This window comes from Pteropus alecto, unplaced genomic scaffold (assembly GCF_000325575.1).
Source record: "Pteropus alecto unplaced genomic scaffold, ASM32557v1 scaffold511, whole genome shotgun sequence".
In the NCBI taxonomy this organism is placed as follows: domain Eukaryota; kingdom Metazoa; phylum Chordata; class Mammalia; order Chiroptera; family Pteropodidae; genus Pteropus; species Pteropus alecto.
In genome coordinates, this window is record NW_006431911.1 from 2,264,838 (window position 1) to 2,289,135 (window position 24,298).

Consider the following 24,298-nt stretch of genomic DNA (forward strand, 5'->3'; position numbering starts at 1 on the left):
AGACGGTCACAGTCCACCTAGTCTAGTGGGTCTCAACTCTGGGTGGGGATCACCTGGGGAGCTTTCAAACAAATGTCTGGCCCCACTCATGTCCAATTAAATCAGAATCTCTTGGGGTGGGCCCAGGCAGCAGCAGTTTTGAAAAGTCCTTCAGGAGATTCTTACGTATGGCCAGGCAGGGTTGAAAACGACTGGTATATACCAGGGATTGGGAAACGTTCTCTGCAAAGGGCCGCATAGTCAATATTTTGACTTTGTGGGCCATATAGTCTCTGTCTCGACTCAACTCTGCCATAGTAGGTGCTATAGATAATAGGTAAGTGAATGAAGGTGGCTATGTTCTAACAAAACTTTATTTACAAACACCCTGAGTGGACAGGATTGAGCCTGTGAGCCATACACAAATTGTTGTCCTGTGGCTCAGACTATAATTTACCCCATGCGTGAATCCCTTCCAAAAGATTCTGTAAATGGTCATATACTTCATCTGAACATGTCCAGGGGCTAGAGCTTCTCGGGAAGAATGAAAGGGTAACTCCAGAAAAAAAAAGTTTCTGAAATAACGAACGTATTCAGTGTTAAAAGAAAGGCAAACAGAAGAACATATTAGAATGAGGAAAGTAGGAGAACACTCCAGAAAATGGAGCTGTAGAAAAAGTACAAGGTGTGTCTCAGGAGAATGAGTCCACTGCAGAGCAGTTCCATCCCAGTGCTCTACAAAGCATGAAACAAGACTGGGCACCAGACAACTAGCTCATAAAGTCACACAAATAAAGTTGGCTTCTTAGCCTCATGGGGACATGTGTGCTCAAATTCAGCAAAGCATCTAAGTTTGCTCTGGTCAGGGACAAAAAAGGTCAAGGATTAGATATTCTTAGATACCAGATGGTCCAATATTGACACAAAATCTTTCCTCTCCAATGAATGGAGTTTTATTCTGGTGATTTCCATAACTCAGGGGGAAATCTGTGAAGGGTGTTGGCGAGCTGCGCTTCCCCTCCTCCCGCCCTCCTCTGTCCCTTTCTGCTCCAATATTAGACATGGCTGTTCTAGTTAATTCCTCTGTTCATCATTATTGCCTTATTTCCCCCCCCCCCAGCAATCAGCCATTAGGGATAAATTGTGTCCCCCAAGTTTACTATATACTAACAATAGATGCTAAATAAAATCTGTTGAAAACTACATGAATAGTTTAGCAATCCTACTGTGGGGCCATGAGAAAGTCAAAAAGTAGAAAGTGCTCTGCTTTCCACTTGCCCCATTTAGTGTTGCAAAACAGTCAGATGACTTGTCAATTTATAACCGGTCCTTATTTCCAGATATCTTGAACAATGGGAGGGCAAGGTATATCCAAAAACACAGTCAGCTCGTTCAAGATGCCTCTTCTATATCTAGGAAACAGTACAGAGCACTGAAGGCTACATACACAAACAGATCTGGATTCAAATCCAGGTTCTACCGATTACTATGTATGTAACCTTGAAGAAGTAACTTCCTCCCCAGTATTCAGCTTCTCGTGTGTACATCAAAGATAATGTCATGTGCTTCACGATGTTGCACTCATAACAACGTATAGAAAACACTAGCTCATCGAACATCGGTTCCTTTGGCTTCAAGTCATTGCCAATGAAGGAATAATGAGAAATAAGTCCAAATGATATTCTGTTCCTAGGACTAGAGCCACCGCGCTTTAGATGACTAGCACTGACAGCGAGCTGAGCTGTGTGAGGCCCGAATGGCCGACTGCAGCCCAGGAATGCTACGAGTCCTACCACCAGCAGCTCCCGACGCGGCCCAGACCTCTGTAGTAGACATTTGTTAGATCATGACAATTCAAGCCAACAGGATCACTGTCTTGAACTTTATCCTGTGGCCAAAATAATTCATTTGAGTCATATCTAAGAATCTTCCTCATTTTAACTGGTAGTTCAGGTTCAATGGCAAATTGAAAAAGCTCGGTCAAAACTCCAGGGACAGCAGCAACCTGATAAACTACTTGGATTAATTCTAGATTCCATTCACAGTCTTTTCCCGTGATGACATAGGACCCAGCAAGATCCACTGGCCTCTCCAGGCCTTCATGAAAACGGGAAGGCCCGATCTGGCCACCAAGGCAACCTATACAAGTACAGAGGTTGTGTCTAGGCAGAGACTTCTAGGCGGTTGGGAAATGGAATCTGATGACCATGTTAGAATTTCAAGTCAACACCACAGAGTCATCTGTTTCCTCTACTGACGGTTTCTTCATAATAAAGAATGTCTTTTTTTTAGTAGGCATTAATAAAATCCCATGGAGCACAGGAAGGAACATAATTGCGTGTAATTCCCTCTCCGCCCAAATGTCAAGGGAGTGTAAAGCCCATAGAAATATAAAAATCGATGCTGAGGGATATCCCAGCTCCATAGGGCTGACTGCAGGTTCTGAATGCCTATAACCTACAGGCTCGGTGCCGCGCTGGGGCTGCTCCCCGCACGCCCCGGGCGGGGTGTGGAATCCGACGGGCTGCAATAAGGTCCTCCTATATTTGCATCCTCAAGGGCTCCAGTCCAGAGACCCCGCACTCAGTGCAACGGACACCCTGGCTGCACCAGTACAGTAGCGAGAACGTAAGACACCCCTTCTCTTGAGGCAATTTTTCCTTTCGATCACTGGTAACAACCTTCCTTCCAAGTTTTACTGATATGTCCTTGTCCAGTTCCATTCTTGGAAACACTGACTGCAGAGCCTCTTTGGAGACCTAACCGAACAGGACCATGGAACAGATAAGGTGCCGGAAGGCTACTGGGAGGAACCACACTATGAGGCTGAATCATGTGACAAACACACTATGAGGCTGAATCATGTGACACTGCCAATATTCAGCCCTTTTTAAACTACAGAAATAACAATTTTATATGGTTTAACCTATCTACCAAGTAACTTTCTGAAAGGTTTAGAATCGCTAGCTATATGTTCTCAGAAATAGTTAAAAGTCAATGCTTCAGCTGATGCGACCTCGAGGCACCAAGTCCATGCATGGGCTTCCAATCCTCTGAGATCACTTAAAAGGGACCATATGCTGGGCCATAAAAGTCATCTTAATAGATTTCAAAAAACTGAGATCTTATAGTGTAGTCTCTGACCGCAATGGAATTAAATTAGAAATCAACAGCATGACGTCTTTAAAAAGTCCCAACAACTTACTTTTTGAAAACCCATGGATCAAAAAATAAATCACAAAGGAAATGAAAAAATATTCTGAACTGACTGAGAATGAAAATACCAAAATTTGTGGGATGCAGTTAAAGTAATACTTAGAGGAGAATTTATCCCTTTAGAGGCTATGTGAGAAAATAAGAAAGGTCTAAAATCGGTGAACTAACTTTGCACTTTAGGAAGCGAGCAAAGGAAGAACAAATTAAAGCCAAATTAAACTGAAAAAAAAAAAAAAGAAATAATAAAGAGGAGAAAGCAAGAAAAAACAGACAAGAAATGGGGGGAGGGGCGGGGTAGAAGCCAAAAGCCAGTTCATTGTAAAGATAAATACAATAAAAGTTTAACTACACTGATTAAGAAAAAAAAGAAGATACAAATTACTAAGATCAGGAATGAAAAAGACAGGACACCGCCTCAGAGCCTTTAGACATTAGAATTATAAGGGAATTCTATGAAAACTGGACAAACTTGACAGTCTGTACCAGTGATCTGTAATTTCCCTGATGGCCAAATCCAGTTTGTTACCTGTTTTTATGCTTTTACCAAAACAAACCGCACACATTTATTTACATATCGTCTCCGGCTGCTCTTGCATTACAACAACAGGGTTGGATAGTTGTAACTGAGACCATATGGCCCACGAAGCCAAAAACGTTTGCTACCTGACCCTTCAGCGAAAAGGTTCCTGACTTTTGGATTAGATGAAATAGACAAATTTCTGGAAGCACACCAATACCAGAACTGATTTAAGAAGAAACAGAAAATCTGAATAGCCCTTTGTCTATTAAAGGTACTGATTTTGTACTTATAAACATGCTTACAAAGAACTCCACAGGTCCAGATGGCTTTTCTGGTGAATTCTATCAAATGGTTAGGAAAACACTAATACAAATCTCACACAAACTCTTTCTGAAAAGAGAGGTGGAGGAAACACTTCCCAATTCATTCTGTGAGGCCAGTATTATCCTGATACCCAAATCAGAAAAAAAACATTACAAGAAAAGAACACTATGGAGATAAAAAAAAAAAAAAAAACCAGCATTTAAAAATTAGCACGGAGCTGGCTCATCTCATTCTGAGGGACAGTTAAAATAAAAAACAAAAACCAAAAAATCGAGGACGTACCAATATCTGAAGAACAAGAGAGAAGACAGCCTGCAATCAACATAACATGATACCCGAGGCCCTACATTCTCTCAAGGCATGTGGTAAGAGAATGATCTTAAGTTCCCGCTATGGCGGGAAACCCCACCTCTCTCTTCCCCACGGCTTGTATGGCATATTCACCTTCGACAGCAGCTGCAATAAAAAAGACCTATGGCCCCTTGGCCTTAACTCCATTCAGAATAAAGCTTTGACCATGTCTCTAATGTTCAGAGCTGTGTCCCCAGAGCCAAACACCTGACAACATGGCAGTCACATCATAGGTAAGTCTTTCCGTGTCTCAACTAGACTTAGGTTTTAGAAAGTAAAACCTAGCGGTACCAACTTCATACATTCTCCCCAAGCTCACTGGCACCCAGGACAGTCATGGCCATGCGAACCCGTGGCCATTAAGTGTGACAACTCTGTTGGGAAGGGACTGGCTCAGGCAGTGCCTGTGTCGGAAACAAAACACCTTGGCTTCTGAGACTGGAGCTGGTTCCTTCAGTATCTGGGTATCTGCTGAGTACTGATGAAAGGGGAGCCCACCTGCAGCAGCTTCCGAAACTAAGAGGGGTTCCCTCTGAGTACATCAGTGTGTGTCCGTCTAACTTGAGGGGTGGAAAGAGTTCCCCCGATTCCCTGGGTTACACTGAGTTCCTCCTCGACCTTCAGTGCACTGGCCAAGGAAGGACCCTACAGAGACAGGTGCTTGACATGTAAAGGCTCCCGACTCTCTATCCAGGATCGATGACACCGTTGTGCCACCGACACAGCACTGACTGCAGACGTGTCTGGGTGAACGCCTGTCCACACTGACAAACATTGAGACACGAGGTCGTTTCGTGTCACTACCTGAAATTTGCTTGTTTATTTTCTACCTTCCCCACCCGAATGTAAGCTCCACGAGGGCAGGGATGTCTCCTTTCTTAGGCGCCACAGTATCACACTGCTTGGGCACAAGGCAGGCACTTGATCGGTATTTGTTAAATGAGTGGCTACCGGAGGACCATCTGACTCCAGCACGGAATACTGATGACCTAACAGTATGTGAGTAGAAACTTTATGAGGCTGTCTTGCCCAAGGAAGGTTTGGTGTTTGCAGATAACCTAGCAGATAACCACACGTGTTAACCATAGGAGTCAGTCAACTCACAGCTGGCATACGAGCGACTGTCGTCCTCACACATTTTGTGCAGCTGCTGGTATTCCTCCTGAGCCAGCTCGAACCGCTGCTGCTTAATCTGGTAGATTTCTTTCTTGGCATTTAGAGCCTCCTGGGCTACAATTAAATATTCCTTCAACATCCGTTCCTGCTCTCGCCTCCACTGTTCTCTGGGATCCTCAATCTGGGTAAGCTCTGAAATTAAAAGAGTAAGAACATAAGTGACTTCAACGTCAAATCTTTAGGTTGACCAGTAGTCAGGCAGTTGTGTGACTAGTTGATATGAAAATTAATTACCGGGATGCGCATAATGGAAGAGTCTACATAACGAACCTTCCTAAAGCGGGGAACACCTTCTGTTTTTATTGTCCATAGTTAAAATGAGGAGAAAACGCTATCGTCATGACCTAGTTCATTGGAGGGGGAAGACGATACCAGATCGTTTTTCGCATTGTAAATAAATGTTGGCAGAGATAACGCAAACGAGCTCCTTACCGTCAAACTAACAGATTTCCAAACCTCTTCTCACTGACCTCTTTGACTCAGGTGCGACCAGCCCCGCTGCCCCCCGACGCTGCTTGCTCCCCTTTTCCTTCCGCCACCCACGCCAGCGCGTGCGGTCCTTTCGCATTCCTCCTGGACCTCCCCGTCGCCTCCCACCCACAGACTCCCGCATTTCCCGCTATGGCTTTCTCTCCCTATAAGCTCCCGTAAGGGGCCCCGCCCACCTCCGGCTCCGACCTCTCTCCCGAGCCCCCATCTTTTCTTTCCAGCTGCCTCCTAGGTGCTTCTCCACCTGGACAGACCCAAAGTAATTCTGGGTCATTCGTCCGCAGCACAACTCATTCTCACACAGTGCCCTTTGGCTACCAGAACCGAAACCAAACGAAACAATGACACAACGACAAATGCCCGCTTCCCCTCTGCCCTCCCTCTTGCAGTGAGCGGCATCGCCTGCACGCACCCACTTAGCCGACTGCGGGATTCGGCCTGGGACTCGCCCTCAGAGAAGTCCTGCTCTTGTCCCTCACCCAGACTCTGCCGTGGCTCAGCGAGAACCAGGGATTCTTGCCCCTAGATATGGCCATGACTAACGACACACTCTTCTCTCCATCACCCCTTACTTCGATCAGCCCTTCACTATCTCTGTTCGAAAACACCCAGGCTTCCTGTTTCATCCACCAGAAGCCATCCTCAGTGCGCTCGCAAAGCTGCCTTCTTACCTCTGCTTGCAATTCTTGCACACACGAACTTTTTTTAAAGCACAAAGTACAATATTCTCCGCGTGATGGGAGCCCCGACACTCACTTGCCAGCTTCACTTCTAGTTCCTGCCCTTTCCCCCACAAACATCCTCTAAACAGACTGAATTTGTCCCGAGTCCCCATCTTTGGCAGTGCTCACCTGTGCGTTCGTTCATGCTGCTTCTGGCCTCTTCTGACCCCCAGGAAACCTTACCATCTTCCGAGTCCCTTTGCAAAGGGACCTCTCTTTTGAAGCCTCCTCTGCTCCTCAGAACACATGTGTCTCTATGCAATGGCTAGGACTGCTGTTCCTACCACTTAGCACATAATCGCTTTTATATTTCTTTGTTTACTACCCGAACTACGAGTCCTAGGAGGCAGGTGCACAGCCTCAGTCATCTTTATATTCTCAGGACCTTTCGTTTGCTGGCAGTCAATTGTTGGCAATCAATTGTCGACCGCAAGCTCACTGAATGAGGAAAGGGAGGGGAAGTCTGCTCTGTGGTCCCCAAATCAAATCCTTAGATTGAGGGGACACAGTGAGCGAATGGGCAAGACACTCAGACTCAGGAAAGACTAACCCTCCTCATGCAACGAATCTTCTAGTGAAGATTTCAACAGAAAAGCCACCCTAAATTAAGGAAAAAATGGAAAGTGATGTCCCTGTTCCAAATTTAGAGACCCCAGAGTATGGTGGCTCTGTTATAATGATTACATCTTAGTAAATATATGTGGGCTGCTGGCAGCCAAAACAAAATAAGAGCGACTTTATGGGCGAGCAAGGCTGGTAAAATTCTCCCACCCGAATCCTAAATGACTTTGCAAAATCATTCTTCTAAAGTGTGCTTGAGCAGCCAGAAGGTGGAAACAACCCTAATTCCATCAACTGATGAATAAAATGTGGTCCAGCGAGACAATGGAATGGCATTCGGCCATAAAAAGGACCGAAGTTCTGATACGCGCTACCTCTAAAACATGACGCTGAGTGAAAGAAGCCAGGCGCAAAAGGTCACATATGGCATGGTTCCGTTTATACGACATGTCCACAACAGGTCAATCCATAGGGACAGAAAGCAGATTCGTAGTTGCTGGGGGCTGGGAGACTGGAGGGGAAATGGGCAGTGACAGCTAACAGGGTCAGGGTTTCACCTTGGGATGATGAAATGTTCTGGAACTAGACAGAGGTGGTGGTTTTACAACACTGTGAATGCAGCAAATACCACTGACCTGCACACTTCACGACTGTTAATTTTACATTCTGTGCATTTCACCTCAAAGTGGTTAAAAAGGTCAATTTTATGCTATATTTAACACACGCACATACACACGCACACAAGTGCTTGCTAGGATATTTCAAGTTCTCCCTTTTAAACCCCCTCCCGCCAACATCCCTCACCCCCCTTCACACCGCCGCCCCCGGGCCCTCGTAGAAAGCCTCTCCGAGCCTTAAAAGCTCACACGGGGACATAAGAAACCAAAAAAACAGACATCAGGGTCCTGCCCTGGCCCCGGAGTTCCGATTCAGCAGGCCTGGGCCAGGGCAGAGTCACCGCTGTCTGTAGCTGCCCGATGTCTCTGACATTTGACCGGAACGGTTCATCCTCTGTCCGGTGCACTGGAGGGTCCTGGGAAACCTGAAGTGGTTAACTCAGGCCCTCTCTGGTCCCTCAGCCCACTGTCGACCTGCACAGCTCCAATTTCATATAACTGCCTCCTCAGGTCCTGTGCCTTTTTAAAGCTGTGCTATCAAGATTTGGGGCCTCAGGAGCAAGTTTTCTGCAATAGAGACTTTGACCCCCTATGTAAAAATTATTACAACAATAACCTTTCCTGTTCCTGAAAAAAAAAAAAAAGTGGGTTCTCTGAAGGTCTCAGAAGGAAGAGGTGGTGTGACCCTGGAGCTGATGTCTTCACCCGTGTCCCCCACGGTACTGGGTCATCCCACTTATGCTCAAGGTGGCATTGAAAAAGTCCTTGATGATTACTCAGTTTTAGGGTTCATAGCCATGTCTAGAGTGTCATGGTGAACCCTTGAGGGTAGAGACTGGGTCTCACTTTCCTGCGTCCCCAGGGCCCAAAGAGTGACCAGCACAGAGAGGCACCCTATAATGCTTGCTGTGACTCAGTGAGCAGGGGAGCCAGGGGGCAGGGAGGGATGAGCAAGTGGGGTTTATGAGAGAGACGAGCCAGAACAGGTCCTGGGCCTCAGCAGCAGGCAGGCAGGCTTTCCAGAGAGATTGTGTAAGGCAGATGCCTATGCTGCTCAGTCATACTACCTGAGGCCGGGGGGCAAAAGCCTGGTAAAGAAGCCGCGGTGCACACGTACACAGGCCTACAGCACAGCGCACGGCACAGCGGCCGTCCCCTGTGGGAACTGCCCTCCTCTGTGGGAACTGCCCTCCCCTGTGGGAGTGGCCCTCACCTGTGGGAGTGGCCCTTGCCTGTGGGAGTGGCCCTCGTCTGTGGGAGTGGCCCTCACCTGTGGGAGTGGCCCTTGCCTGTGGGAGTGGCCCTCGTCTGTGGGAGTGGCCCTCGTCTGTGGGAGTGGCCCTCGCCTGTGGGAACTGCCCTACCTGTGGGAGTGGCCCTCGCCTGTGGGAGTGGCCCTCATCTGTGGGAACTGCCCTACCTGTGGGAACTGCCCTCATCCGTAGCAGCTGCTCTTACCTGTGGGAGTGGCCCTCACCTGTGGGAGCTGCCCACCAGCAGCTAGGAAGGCAAGCCCAGATGGCCAGACACCCCGATCACACACAGACTCTGGGTTCTGGGTCGGCTTGGGCTACGGGGAGGGCTGCTTTCAGCCAGAGTCTTTAAGTGCCATACCCTGTCCACTGGGGGGATAGATCCACCTAGAAGCCTTCTTCCCACCTGGATAACTGCCTGGCGAGTACTTGTCCCCAGTGCCCAATGTAGTGCATGGCTGAGTGCCATGAATCAGAAACTGCACTGCCCCAGGACTGGCACAGGGAGCCTCACCGTTCAGGTTTCCAAATGAGGAACTCGGGAAGTGAGTCGGCAAGTGACAACGAGGGAACTGGCCCTAAAGACACCAACCTCAGGCAATCACACTAAGAGGACATGAGGAGCCATGGGACCAGAGTGAGGACAGAGCTTCGAAGTCACTCACGTGGTGGGCATCGTGCATCTTCAGGCCCTCCCAGCCTCCCCCGCACTTAAGAAATCAGAGGACAGGAAGCACACTAAGGGGAAGCCATGCTTCATGTCCCAGTAGTAAAAAATGACAATGGCAGAAACACAGAGGTCAGAGAGAATGAAAATTGGAGAGAGTGAGAAAGTATGAACCTGAGAGAAATAGATGCCCAGCTGATATCCAGTGGAGAAAGGCTGATGAAGAGACAGAAAGCCAGCAGTGACGGGTAGAGACGGGTCTAGAATGAAATGGAGCCTGTGAATCAGGGAGTGTCAACCTCAGCACTACCGACGTTTGGGGTCAGCTCATTCTCTGCTGTAGGGGCCGTCCTGTGCATTGTAGGGAGTAGCAGCATCCCTGGCCTCTACTCACTAGATACCAGTAGCACCTCTCCCATGTGTGACAACTGAAAATGTCTCTGGGAGGCAAAATAAGCCCTGGTTAAATATCGCTGCTCTAAACAGTTCCACAAAGAAGGCTGGCATGGTCAAGGACCCAGTGTTTTAGCTGTAGTCTTTACACCATTTTCTCCCTTCACAAAGATCAAAAAGGTTTGCTGTATTAAAGTTAAATGTAGAGGCCAAAATGAAGGTAAGGTAACCACCTGGGCAGTTATTGTTCCGAGAACCTGTAAGCTCCACTTAGCAAAAACCAATCTCAATTATAAGAGGTATTTCTATTTTCAGGCTGCCTGGGAAATTGATTCCTTATATTAGATATTGAAGCCCTCCATTAAACAGACGCCATGCAGTGCTAAGCAACATAACTACTTCACTTTTTTTAAGAACTCAGCTAATGAAAACTTCAGGTTACCTTTACAAAATCCAGTTTAATGCTGCATTGGGCAGTAATGATTGTTTTGCTGCACATAAGGAGATTCGGCATCTTTGAGATCAACATGAAAATTTGTTCACATATAATAACTCAAATGTGGGACTCTACTTACTATTTATGTGGTCCATGTAATAAATTCCGATTTGTTTATCGTATACAGTTTCCCATCCTAAAGGAAGTTCGTCCCCAACACAATCGGCAAAGGTCAATGGCTTTGTTATCCTGCAAAATACAATTATGAAAGGAAAACTGAAAATCAGGTCAATTTCATATAAGTTTGGCGAATCGACTCAAGAATTAGGTTTGAATACAAAATGATATATCGTCTTATCTAATTGACAGCTCGTGCCCCAGCTTTCGGTTGGAAAATTAACTCACCGGCTTTGCCTAAATAATAATAAGTAACAATATCAGTGCCCTCGCAGTTAAAAACATTACTATCTCAAAGTGCAACTTTAAATACCAGCGAAAATAGATACTGAAAGTTACAAAACAGGTAAAACGAGCATCTTCCTCCAAGGAGGTGAAGGCAGTGGAACGCAGCTCCTCCACAACAATGGCGAGCAGCTCCACTCTGTTCTCTCTCCCTCTCAACCTTCCATTTCCATGCATCTCAGCTTGAGTTGATCTCAAATGCATCCGTACTACTTTCGTCTACCAGTGGTCATAAGTTAAGGAGTTATACGTTAACCACTGGCCAAATGCAAAAAGCCAAACAAGCACGGTAACAATACAAGGAGATGCCTACTAAATACTGCCCGGATTCCTGATACAGTGAGAATCAAGATTGCAAAGGGTCCTTTACGTTTTCTGAGAAAAACAACAACAACAACAACAGCACATTGTCTTACGGGCGTCTCTCCTTGAAGTAAATCTGATTAAAGAAACCTTGGCTTGACACAGATAGATAAAGGAAAGGTTTCCAGATGGGTTTCTTTAAGCAGAAAGCCCCCCCACCCCCGTTCCCGCACAGCCCATTATCACACTGATTGACAAGACAGCTGTTGTATAAAACCGGCCACACCTATAATTGTCTGAGTCCGGGCAGAGATCTACTGGGTCGGCTCTATAAATGCACACTGACTGGCATGCATGGGAATCCGATAACCTAAATTTCACTAACTCAATCCTCCCACATCCTCTGTTCAAGTCCTTGGCCCCAGGAAAGTGAGACACCACAACCACGGCCAAACCCCACAAGACCAGTATAAATTTTGAACATGTTAACCCCCCAAACTGGTTCAACAACAAGGCTCTGTCTCTCCCAATAGCACTTAGAAACCAATGAACACCATCAGAACGGTACTGATTTTAACTCGTCTGCATTTTAAACATATGGTTAAGCAGTTAGAGTCACGATCAAAACAGGAAAATATACAAGGTAAAATACGCCACGGACATCCTCCCAAACACCGCGCACTCTAAAACCCACGACGTCGCAAGAGCCTACTGCATGCCGGTGCCATCCTACGACACCAACGTCCACAGCATGATTCCTTTACAGGTCGGGTGCGCTGTGACGGTGGCATAATACCAAGTGAAGCACATAAGGGCAGAGTGTTGTGCATGATTCAAATCCTGAATGTGACCAAACCACAACAAAAACAATGCTGCTTTGAGATAAACTGAGTCCTGAGCACATCTCTGCTATCCTACATCCACGGATAAGCCTAAGGAAAAATGCCCAAGCACAGGCGCACTCTAAGCACATTTACATACGTGATCTCATTCAATCAACAAATGCTCATACCGGCACTACTCACAATAGCCAGAAGGTGGAAACAACCAAGGGCCGTCAACCGTGAACGGACATATGCTACGACATGGATGGACCCGGCAGTCACTGTGCTGGGTGAAAGAAGCCACATACAGAAGGCCGCATGTTGTGTGCTTCCATCTATGAGAAATGTCCAGAACAGGCAAATCCATAAAGACTGATGGCAGACCAGCGGTCGCCAGTGCTGGAGGAAAGAGGGAACGAAGAATGACCGCTAACGGGTATGCGGCTTCCTTTAGGGGTGATAAAAATGTTCTGGAACTAGATAGTGGTGATGGTCGCACAACTTGGTGAATATGCTTTAAATGGTGGATTTTATGGTTATGTGTGAATTACATCTCGATTTAAAAACAGCAATGAAAAGAACATCTCTGCAGCTCATAATCTGTATTTACAATTATTTTCTTTGAAAGAGTCTCAGAAGTAAATTACAAGGTCTGAGGATGTGAAGCTCCTTTCTCCATATCTTGTTTTCGATGTAAAAAATTCAGACAGTAAAGTAGAAAGACTAGGAAATAAAATCACCCATAATCCAGAAGCCCTGGATTCATGCTTTAGTTTATTTCCTCCCTTCTTTTTCCTACATTTTTTCCACAGCTGACATCATACTAGATACAATTTCATCCACTGGTTTTTTTTCATTTGTGTATTTCCTCAGGCCCTTTAACTCTTTGTCAGCATCACGTTCTATCATGTTGCAGTCTTCCATCATGTGCAGTAAACCATAATTTATTTACCAGCCACCTCGAATCATCTATTTAGGTATGTTCCAATTTTCTGCTCTTTATTGTAAATAATGGATATGAGCTTACAGTAAACGCGTGGTACATACTGCCAAAGTGATTTACCATCAGCCTACACTCCTACTAGTGAAGTAAGAGATGGTCTTTTTCATCACCCTCTGGGGATATCTTTAACACATTTGTTCAAGGGTTCAGAATAAATCCATATGGCACAGGCGTGCTTTACTTTCAAGGAACAAGTTGGTAGGGAGTACAGCATAAGTTTAATAGCATTTTCAGAATGTGGGGGAGTTGGGAAAACATGGTAAGCAATGAACTGAGAAGCAGGGTACCCACTGTTCCCACGCTTCAAGGCCATGCACTCAGATCGTAGCTTAAGGCCTCCGGGCCAACTCTCCCTAATGTCTTCACTCTGTCTCCCCATGTGAGCGACGTCAACCAGGAGAGTCGCCCTGCCCTCAACCACACTCAGATATTCCCATTGCGGATTCTCCCCTTAACAAATGGCTCTTCTTGGCCTCAGCAGAGAAAATGAATACGTTTTGCATTCTTACCAGAGTTGGTCTACGAGAAGGGAGAGAATGATGGATGGCACAGACGCTGGCTTCTTTTTAGTCCCTTCTGCCTGATGCATCCTACAGGGCTCTTTCAGAAGTGGCACTGGGCCATTTTAGTCAGTGCCAGTTCCAAGAGAGCCGTTTATTGCCCTGAAACCTTGGATGAGTCATTCTCTCTCTCTCTCTAGAACTCAGTTTTCTAATCTTGCAAATGGGGACGCTCAGACAACCCTCACAGGGTCACGTTAGCTGAGACAGCCTCTTCAGTTACCTCAGGGTGACTAGCTCCATCCGCTCCCCTTCCTGCTTCCCTCTCATTTCTCCAGCAGACTTGCTTCAGACTGTAAGAGTTTAATTTTGCTCCTGTAACAGATTACCGCAAACTTGGTGGCTTTAAACAACACAGATTTTTTGTTTTCTGATTGGCTGAAGAATTTCTTTTTTTCTTTTTTTATTATTATTAAAAAATAATTGGGGTGACATTGATCAACAACACAGATTTACTGTCTTACAGTTCTGGGGCTCGAAGTCCAGGTTGGTTTCACTCGACTAAAACCAAAGTGTCAATAAGGCCACGTTCCTTCTGGAGGCTCAAGAGAAGAATCTATTCTCTTGCCTTTTCCAGTTTCTAAAGAAGCAACTAGTACAGCAAACGGTATAATTCACCGCATTAGTAACTGCATTCCATGGAGGCTTCCTCCATCTTCAAAGCCGGCCACGGTCGGCACTGTCTTTCTCAGGAGGCCATCTCTCTGGCTCTCCCTCTTTCACTTACGAAGACCCTTGTGATTACATTGGGTCCACCTGGATAATTCGGGATAATCTCTCCATTACAAGATCCTTAAGTTAGTCACGTTTGCAAAGTATCTTTTGCCGTGTAAGGTTACATGTTCACAAGTTCCAGTCCTAATCAGGACATGGACATCTTGGGGGGCCATTACTGGGCCAACTACAGATAGCCGCTGGGGAGACTGCAGGGCAAGAGAGGGTGAGCAAAGCAGTCGGTGGCAGTCCAGTGCCCCGAAGCCCGAAGACCATGCCTTCCTTCCTAGCCAGGGCTCAGGGGCCTGGAATACCTGACATCAACAACACTAAACTGCAGAAAATTAGAGGCGGGCAGCGGAAGGTGAGAGCAGAGAGAAAGATATAAACACTGATTTTTAGCACATTTTCTTTATCAAAAGGAGGCCAGGGCAAGCCTGTGGCACTTGTACTATACTTTCCAGTCTCCTGGAACAAGATGATCTTTATATTTCCAATTCATGCTTGCTTTCAATATGCTATTCAGAGAGGATACGATTCATCTCAATTTCAGTTCCAAACCAATCCTCAAGAAATCATAATGACTTCCTTCACCTTTTCTAACACACCTGGCTCACAGTGAGTCTCAAAGCCCGCCAGAACATGGACACCAGTCTGTTTGTGGTTACTAATGCGGTGAATTATACCGTTTGCTGTACTAGTTGCTTCTCCAACTTCAATGGCATAACCTTGACACCTGAGAGCTGGGGTTCTCACTCAGTACTGAGCGGGTCCCTGAACTCTCTGAAATCTCACAAAAACACTGAGATGCACAGTCCCGGGCTTTCAGCAGGTTCCCGGAGATGGCGGTCACTCCCAAAAAAATGAAGTGAAAAAGCTCTTTTGGAAAGATTCCTCACTTCTCTGTCAAGTTTAAAAGCACAGTGAATGTACCACAAACCTGCCACATTCTTCCTGAAAAGTCGTTAGAATAATCGCAACCTTTACATTTTAACTCCAGATATTTATTTAGAATACACATATACATTGACTTGGTAATTGTCATCGAGTCCCAATTGTAGAATTTAGGGTAAAGAATTATCACACCTAGAACTCAGTCTAAACGTTGCAGTTGACATTTCTGTGTTTTGACGTAGCACGAAGAACCTAAGTTTATTTATTTATTTTTTTAGGACTCGATTTTAGTAATGAGTCTTGGAATCGTTCTTGAATCACATTTGTGATTTCTGTGCGAAAAGACTGTCTTCTTGAGAATCAAAAAAAAAATTTATTATACACTTCAGTCTTTTCATTGACCCAAACACAAAACTAACAGTTAGGGTTTGTGGACAAACTCCCAGATTAATCTGAAGAGCAAACGTCTCCTCAATGACATCTCAAGGAAAGAGAAGACATAGAGGCTTTATGAATGGTAGTGTGGCCGCAAGCTAAATGACCACAGAGATTCAGGTGAGTTCTCCGAGTAGCCCAAAACTGAATTTGCAGGAGCAGTCCAGTCTCCATGTCGTCAACTTAAAAAACAACAGGTCTACCACCAGATTGGCTGCTTCAGTCTCAACAAGTTTCACCACTATCCTTTATACTTCCGCCAAGTACATCTTACTCAGACTTTTCTAAGTGTCATTCCTAGGACCAAAACACCATTTAGGGATGCATTTGTCTTTCCGAACCTCCACATGTAAAGCCAGGTGCCAGCATGTTCCACAGGCCACATCTTTTCCCAGTCAAGAAACAGGCCAGCTGGCCTGAAGGGAGATGGCAGAACCTGTTCACAGTCAACTCACCTGAGTTCAAAGGTCAATGTTACTGATATCCCAACGGGGATATGAATCAGGTCACAAAACCTCACTGTGATTCATGCCAAATCCATCTTTTAATAGTCCCAATAAAACAGTCCTGCTCGATCAGTCGAGCTAATATTTAAAGGCTGCCTCCTTTACATAAGTCAGCATTTGTTACCCAAAGCAACGGAGAAGCGACGCGTGAATGTTTCCTGGGCAGCTGGGCTCTAGCCAGTTGGCTGTGGGCAGAGGTAATGGACATCCATTCCAGGTTTGTCCCGTAAGCTTCTTGCAGGATTCCCCATGCCCCCTAACCTTTGCCTGTTGGCCAAAGACAGGCAACCCAGTAGACGATGGCTGCTAGGGTCTGAATGTTTGTGTGCCCCCAAAATTCTATGTTGAATTCCTAATGCGTGATAAGATGGTATTTGGGTCCCTCTGCCACGAAGCCCATCATGTGCACAGTCCTGAAAACACTTTGCTCACCTCCACATATAAGTTCTAACAATACAACTTGGAATAAAATAAAGACACACTTCAGCCCAGTTGGTAAAAAGAATTCTCTAGGGCAGCGCTATCCAACAGAAATACAATGAGAGCTACATACTTATTTCAAAAATTTCTAGTAGCTTTAAAAGGTTAAAAAAAAGAGGTGAAATTAAGTTTAATAACATATTTTATTAGACTCAATATATTAAAAATACTATCAACTTAACATGCAATAATTATAAAAATTATAAACAGGAGATTTTTTTATATCCTTTTTCTGTATAAATTCTTTGAAATGCGCTGTGTGTTTTATACTTACTGCCCATCTCATTTTGGGCTCACCACGACTCAAGGGTTTGGTCACCCATGTGGCTGTGGCTTCAGCGCTTGACAGCAGAGCTCTAGGGTCTCACCACGTTCTAGAATTGTGTGAGTCTACAAGATCACAGCGAAATCCGCCAGCTGAGAATGAGACCACTTAAGAAATATCTGGCCTGAGAAGCCATCTTCCACAAGTCCCTAGTGGGGCCCTTAAAGAGCCAGGTGTCTAAGACCACAAAACCTCATGCAGGAGGTTCTTGCCTGTCCCTCGGTCCATTTGCATTCCCGGCAACCTGCGGGAACCACTATGCCCCAATGGGGACTGTTCCTTCCTTTCGCCATGCTCCCCTCTCCCTCCTCCTGTTCAAATCCTAATGTGTCTTCCCAGATGTGGCCCAGACTCCTCCCACCCAGCCCCAGCACCCCCCAGGAGAAAGTAAGCTGTCCTTTCTTTGGCCAGTCTCGGCAGTTTCTCTCTCTTCCTGGCACATTTATTAAAACTATAAGTAGAACGTGCACCTTCCCTAGCGTTTATTCTTCGTGGGCCAGACTGGCACATCCCCCAACTCTGAGTTGCCCCATGGGGCTCTGGGCCGTATGATCCACAGACTTGACCTACCAATGGCGAGTGGAGTCTGCCACCAAACCTATGTCTACGGCAGCTCTAGAGCTGTTTTGGATGCTGCTGTCTTGAAAGAATATACAGCTCACGAGCAGGTGTGCAGATTGAGGCTTGAGAGACGGGATCTGAGAGAGTGGGCTGCAGCGTGACGGATGCATCGCTTCCTCTTCGGGGATGCGAATAACAGGTGCTCGGGATCTGTTTACTAGCACGATAGGAAACGCGGGCTTGTCGCGTTAGGAATGGCATCCTGGACGCACAGCACTAACAGAGAAGAAATAGTGCGGGCTGGAGGGCCCTCCCAAGGAGACCCCAAAGTCAGCTCTGGGCCTTTCAATATTTTGCAGCTGCCTTAAAAGACCCTGTGCCCACCCCATGCACAGAGCAGCCCTCACTAGCCAGCCCGCTCTGGAGGGACCTAGGTGGGTCCTCCTCCCTGGGTTTGAGATCGGGGGGGCTGGCCACCAGGAAGAACCCTGGCCACTGCAGTTCATCCAGCAGGGAGGGTGGGGAAATGATGACTCCCAGGAGAGTCTGACTTCTGGAACCCGCCTTTTCCAAAGGGGAAAGGCAGGTGTTCCAAAATACACACACAGGCAGAAAGCAGATCAGTGGTCGTTAGGGACTGGAGCAGGAACAGTGACATTGGGGGCGGAGAGGATGACTGGAGATGGGAATGTTCTGAAGCCATCTCATAGTGATGGCAGCCCAGCTATACACATTTACTATAACTCATCAAAAGCACACTAAAATGGGTGAATTTTGTGGTATGTAAATTACACTTCACTAAAGCTCTCTTAAAAATACACACACACATTGAGATTCTTAGTGAGTACTTCATTTACAGCGGAAAGAAACACCTTCAGGATTCCAAATCATATGAAACACTCAGGACAAGAAAAAAAAATGTGAAAACTTGGGTGCTATGATCTAGCTTCACCGTCATTTCACTCACATTAAGCTGTTGCATACATACGACTGGCAATTTTGACCCACGAAGTCCAAGTCATGGCTGATCAATGTTCCAGAACATTCTTCCAAAGAGCTGGATACTTGAAACATTATCTAAACTGACGATTTCCAATTCTCTGTATTCATCCACCACATTACTCTATATCAGCTCTCACGCTATACTCACAGTCTGCTAACGACTGGTAAAATCGATGGAGTAGGTCCCAACCAGCATTTCGGTTTAAAAAGAAAATATTAGAGTACATCACACTTCTCAAGGGTAATACGGTACAAAATATGTCATGAACCTTTTCTTTTGGGGATGTGTGTGATATCAAAGGGTCTCCTTACTTCCCGTGGCAACCAGCAGTGTGTGTGGAAAGGCAGCGCTCCAGGATATACCTACAGGTGGATGTATCCAGTCACACAAGCACTAAAGTGGTTCATGGGCGGGTTTTGCAGACACAACTAAAAGTGCGTAGCCACACCCACCAGCCCTGGGCAGTGCCCTGGGCCAGACAAGGAAAGTTTCCATGAGTCAGCACCACGATTTTAAGAGGCGGGTCCATTATCGACACCCCCACTTTACAGAGGAGGAAACTGAGCTCAGGGACACTCACCTAAGAAGTGGCGAGACCTGGCCACAGAGGTGGGTAGTGGAGACTCGGAAGAAGTCTACTTGGCTCTCTGCATTCCCACCAAACTCGCAGAAGAAATTCAAGCAAAAATTAATGGGTTCTAAGAACCTATCAGGCAGGAACCACCACAATCCCTGAGGAAAACACTAGAAATAAAGATGCTGTATTACTGCTATAAGCATAAGCAGATATGTACCACTTTCTGCTTTTTAATAATTTATTAACTCCCTTACCCTCTTGACCAATTCCTAATGACGATTACTCTGATGAGAGCAGAGGTAGGGAAGTTAATGATCACCATCTTAATTTTACTATTCTAGATGAGGGTCTTACGTTACTTTAAAATAATAAAATACGTTATTACAAACTTTGGTATTTAAGTTCCAAGTGAATATAACAGACAGGAAGAGATATTGAAAAATTAAAAGGGGAGGTTTTGCGGAAGGATTTGAGGGAAAAAGAAACAAATAGTAACAACTGACAGAAGAAGTCAATTCAGCTGGAATGGAAGAGGAAAACTGGCCTGGCCAAGGGGAACGGAGAAGCCCAATAGTCACATTCTTTAGAAATGGCATCGCGGGGAGGCAGCCCTGGATGGTCCTGGCTATCCCTACAGAAAAGGGCACATAGCGGCGGCGACATCACAGTCCTCTGGGCTCTGTGATCTCACTTTCGGCTTTGCAAATACTGCCAAGATCAAGCTCTCCCTTGTATGATGTACCCAGTTGCAGAAAGTCCAGTGCCAGGCTTCTAAGAGTAAGAGCAAAAAATGTTATCACTCGCCCTTTTCTGTGTGAATTACCTCCTCTCCCACTCCACTGCCCTCAAAAACAACTTTCAGCAGTCACTTAATCTGTTTTCTTTTGGCATGAGAATTCCACTCTTTACAGATGCAGATTTGCATACATCGCCAACTGAATCTGTGAACAAAAGCACGGGGGAAAATGCCCGAACATCTAAGAGTCACCCATCAAGCTCGTGTGAAGTAACATGTGCCAGGAAAGGATGCAGGAAACAGCTCAAAGGGACAGTGGCTCTTCTAGGTCTTGGATCTCTCTGGGAATCTGAGATAAGCCATCGATCTCCTCCCTAGAAAAATGTGCCCACACGTATACCCGAAATGCTGCCCTCATATATGCATGAAATGCTGCCAGTCCGGCGAGTCCAGTTTCGGGAAGCCTGTTCCCAGCTCTTCACCCAGGAAAACAGGCACCAGGTAGAGAGCACAGCTCTTGGGGGAAGAGCCGTTTTCCCCAGTGGTGGGGTCAAGGTCTTGAACCCACTTCAGAGAGAGGAGCACCGACACCATGACTAAGCTACCCATGAGGGCAGGGGAGGATGCTGATGGACTGGGGACCTGCCCTGGCCCTGAGCAGGTGAGGCGAGGGCGGGCACAGCGAAAGGAAGCCTTTCCCCGAAGGCGTGAGCCATGCTGACAAAGAGCGGGGCATGGGAGGCAGGGCGCGCTGTCCCCGGATCTGCATTGTGGAGAGACCCTTTGGGCTGCAGGGAGAGTGGAGAGCAGGGACAGGGACTGGAGGTGTGGGCAGGAGATGACGAGGCCTCAGGAGCGCTGGGCCAGGAAAGCAGTGACAGGGGACCAAGTCCTTGAACCTCTGCGATGCCATTCACCAGGACCTTGAGCAAGGTGAGGCGAGCAGCACTGGCTTAGCTGCGTGCTACAGGAAGAGTGACAGGGGCAGCAGTGCTACTTTGTAACCACTTCTGTACGTGTCCACCGCCCTAACAGTTTCCTTTCCAAGTGACGTCACGAAGGCACTGAGTCGAGGTCTTCTGCGGTCTATCAGCGCTAATACACGCCCACCCAAGGGATAACTTGTTATGGCTGAAAAGGTTTCTGCAACGCCAGGAGCAGGTGTCTGCTGCCTTTCTCACGGCGTCCCCAGCAGGGCCCAACGCATGGCTGCATGAGCTAATGAACAAGTGGGCAAAGCAGTCCAGATGCTTCCATGCTGGACTCGGGATGTTTTGTGATGTAGGAAGCTGTCCCCCAACGAGCAGGCACTGGTGCCGAGACCCTGTCATTTTGCTTAATAACGAACTATGAGAACTGTAGCAAACATGCTCAGAGCAGGACTGAGGGCAACAATCCTTAAGCAGCCCCACGAAGTGACTTAATGGTGAGCTCCACATTCTCCTTTAGAACTGAAAAGACGCTAAAGTTTGCCCCCCAAAGGAGCACAGCAAATATACGCCGCATTACAACAACCACTTGAAACTCTACACTATGTGGACGCAAGCCAGGGCGCATCGCTAGAGGCCGCCAGCTCCAGTCCTTCTCCCTCTCGTACCCCCAGCACTCTGGCTGATTTTCTGCATCCATTAATGTCCAAACCGAGACTCTCAAGCACTAGCACTGAAACATGCATGCAGGACCAGGGAAGCCAGGGAAGGCGGGCCTCGCCATGTGCACTGGGCCAAGCCCTGTCAGGCCGGCCGTGTATGTTGGATTAGAGACGGTTCCCTGGGAGGACCCACATCGGACACCTCCAAAGGTTTCTCCCATCTTTAAAACTCCACTAGGAAGCCTGTGGAATCATCCCTTCCAGCCTGTGGCTGTGTCCTGGGCTTCCCATCTCTGCTGATGCACGCTGCTACCTGGAGCCCTGGCCCGGAGGTCTGGCTGGGTAGGATGCTTGGCTGGTTAAAACAGAAGCACAGCACTCAGTGGTGTCCAAAACATAAAGTAACACTTAGAACAGATAACCCACTATTTTTTTGAAATACATTTGTTCTGTCCAACTTGTCAAGAGTTGTAATGCGGCGTATATTTGCTGTGCTCCTTTGGGGGGCAACTCCCCAAGACTGAGCCACCAGCACTTGGAGCCTGAGCCCATCTGAGCAGAGCTCAGTACTGTCACCGAAGAGCACCGATAAGGTAATGGGACCTGCTTAAGTTCGCATGCAGAACTGGCTGGCCTCTCCTATCAAAGGAACGCTCTTATCAGAACTTTACAGTGAGTTCTTTCGCTGAAGCAAATTTCATACACCAGAGGTATGCTTCATGATGGCAGAGGCGACAGGAGAGAAGGGATTATTTCCAGGACCAGGCAATTCTACTCCTGATCCTGCTCTGCTCTGAATCTTTATTGAAGAGCAAGTGTCTTCAGCTGCCCCCACTACACTCTGTACACCACAAAGTCAAGCATCACAGAGGCCTTGGCCTCCCCACCCCACCCTCAGGTACCTAGCACAGACCCTGACCTACAGCAGGAGCGAACTGGGCTCAAATGGATGGAGAGATGGTGCGAGAGAGAGATGGATGGAGAGAAGGAGAGAAGGAGAAAAGAAGGGGTGGATGGATAGAGGGAAGGATGGACAGAGAAAAAGATAGATGGGTAGATGGATAAAAGGAGGGAGGGATAGACTGAAGGATGGACAAAGGGATGGATGGAGGGATGGATAGATAGATAAAAGGTTGGATCAGTGGGTGGGTCAATGGAAAGATGGATGGAAAAAACCCAGGCAGATGGGTAGTCAGACGGATGGATGAAGGATGGATAGAATGGCAGAAAAAAGAGAATGGATGGAGGGGCAGATGGACAATGAAGAACCCATCTACTCAAGCCAGCGGGGGCAGGGGAAACCTTGAAAAAGAGGAAGCAAATGTTATGAGTTAAGGAAAAACTCCATCCTCCTATCGGGTCTTTCCTGTAAGCCAGAATTCCCAGATCATGTCCCTCAGGATTTATAGGCAAACACATTCCAGGCAGGCTTAGGGGCCGGAGGGCAGCCTGGTTTCCTTCATATCTGTTGGGCTTTCTTTCCACAGAGTGCTTTCCTAACTGGGATGCTGGAAGGTAACAAAAGAAGGGGCCAAACTCGATAGCGACCCCACACGAACCACAGAGAAGTCACCCCAAAACACACTAGTGATTTGATTTTCAGCAAGACCGCTTTGAGAAAGAATGAGGGTACCACAGAGAAAGGCTCTTTTGAGGGTACCACAGAGAAAGGCTCTCCTGCACTGTCCATTGTGGCAGCCACTAGCCACATGTGGCTACTTAAAGTTAAATGAATTAAAATGAAGTAAAACTGAAAGTTCATGCATCAGTTGCACTAGCCGCAGTTTAAGTACTCAAGAAACACGGAGCTGATGGCTGCCATACTGGACAGGGCAGGCACTGAACATTTCCACCATCACAGAATGTTCGTCACGGAATGTTCTACTGGACAGCACTGCTCCAGATAGTCACAGGGCAATGAGAGGACACCGATCTCTCAGGGGGAGGAGAATAGTGAAACAGAGGTGTAGAGAAAAGCAGCAAACAGTTCACGGAAATATTTTCTCCAAGCGGCATATATTTTAAGGTTCAAAATGTGAAAACACATTGGCGTCCTTCAGTTCACTAATCCCACTAGCCTAGTGGTTTCTCATCCAGAGGCCGTTTTGCCTCCTGGGGGCAGTTGGCAATGTCTGAAGACATCTTTGGTTGTCACGATTGCTGAGGAGAGTTGCTACTGGCATCTAGTGGGTGGAGACCTCCTGTTAAACCTCCTATAGTGCGCGGGAAGCCCCACCACGAAGAATTACTCCGCCTACATGTCAATAGTACCACCAATGAAAATGATCTAAAAGATGTAAAGGGTTTAATGTATAAACAGGTGCATCATGTCACAGTACTACGAGCAATCACAAGAAGGATGGGATCCAATAAAGTACAGCATATCAACAATCATTCAATAGTTATTCACGGAGTACCTGCTACATGCCAGCCTCTGCTCAGACGCTGTGGATGGACAGAGCAAAAACCGAGCAGAATCCCTGCCCCCGAAATGCCTCCCTGGGACAATTTTTAAAGTGTGATTAATGGACACTGTAATAACTTGGTAGTGCTTTGGTTATTGGTCAGGGAGAAAGGGGGGCTATAAAATTACTTGATAGATGAAGAAGCTTGCGTTCCT

The 24,298-nt window shown here is 46.7% G+C and overlaps 1 protein-coding gene across 4 annotated transcripts in view; it reads right to left on the reverse strand.

Annotated features, from left to right (window-relative positions):
• WWC3 (WWC family member 3) overlaps positions 1-24,298 on the reverse strand; it is a 102,401-nt gene that overhangs the window by 55,288 nt on the left and 22,815 nt on the right. For 3 of the 4 annotated variants that reach the window (XM_015599306.2, XM_015599309.2, XM_025041073.1), the window contains exons 2-3: positions 10,844-10,953; positions 5,495-5,698 (exon numbers count right to left, since the gene is read on the reverse strand). In XM_015599306.2, coding sequence (XP_015454792.1) covers positions 5,495-5,698; positions 10,844-10,859 — 220 coding nt within the window. In that variant the 5' untranslated portion in view covers positions 10,860-10,953. The remainder of the gene's footprint in view (positions 1-5,494; positions 5,699-10,843; positions 10,954-24,298) is intronic. The other variant, XM_025041072.1, reaches the window with a different exon arrangement.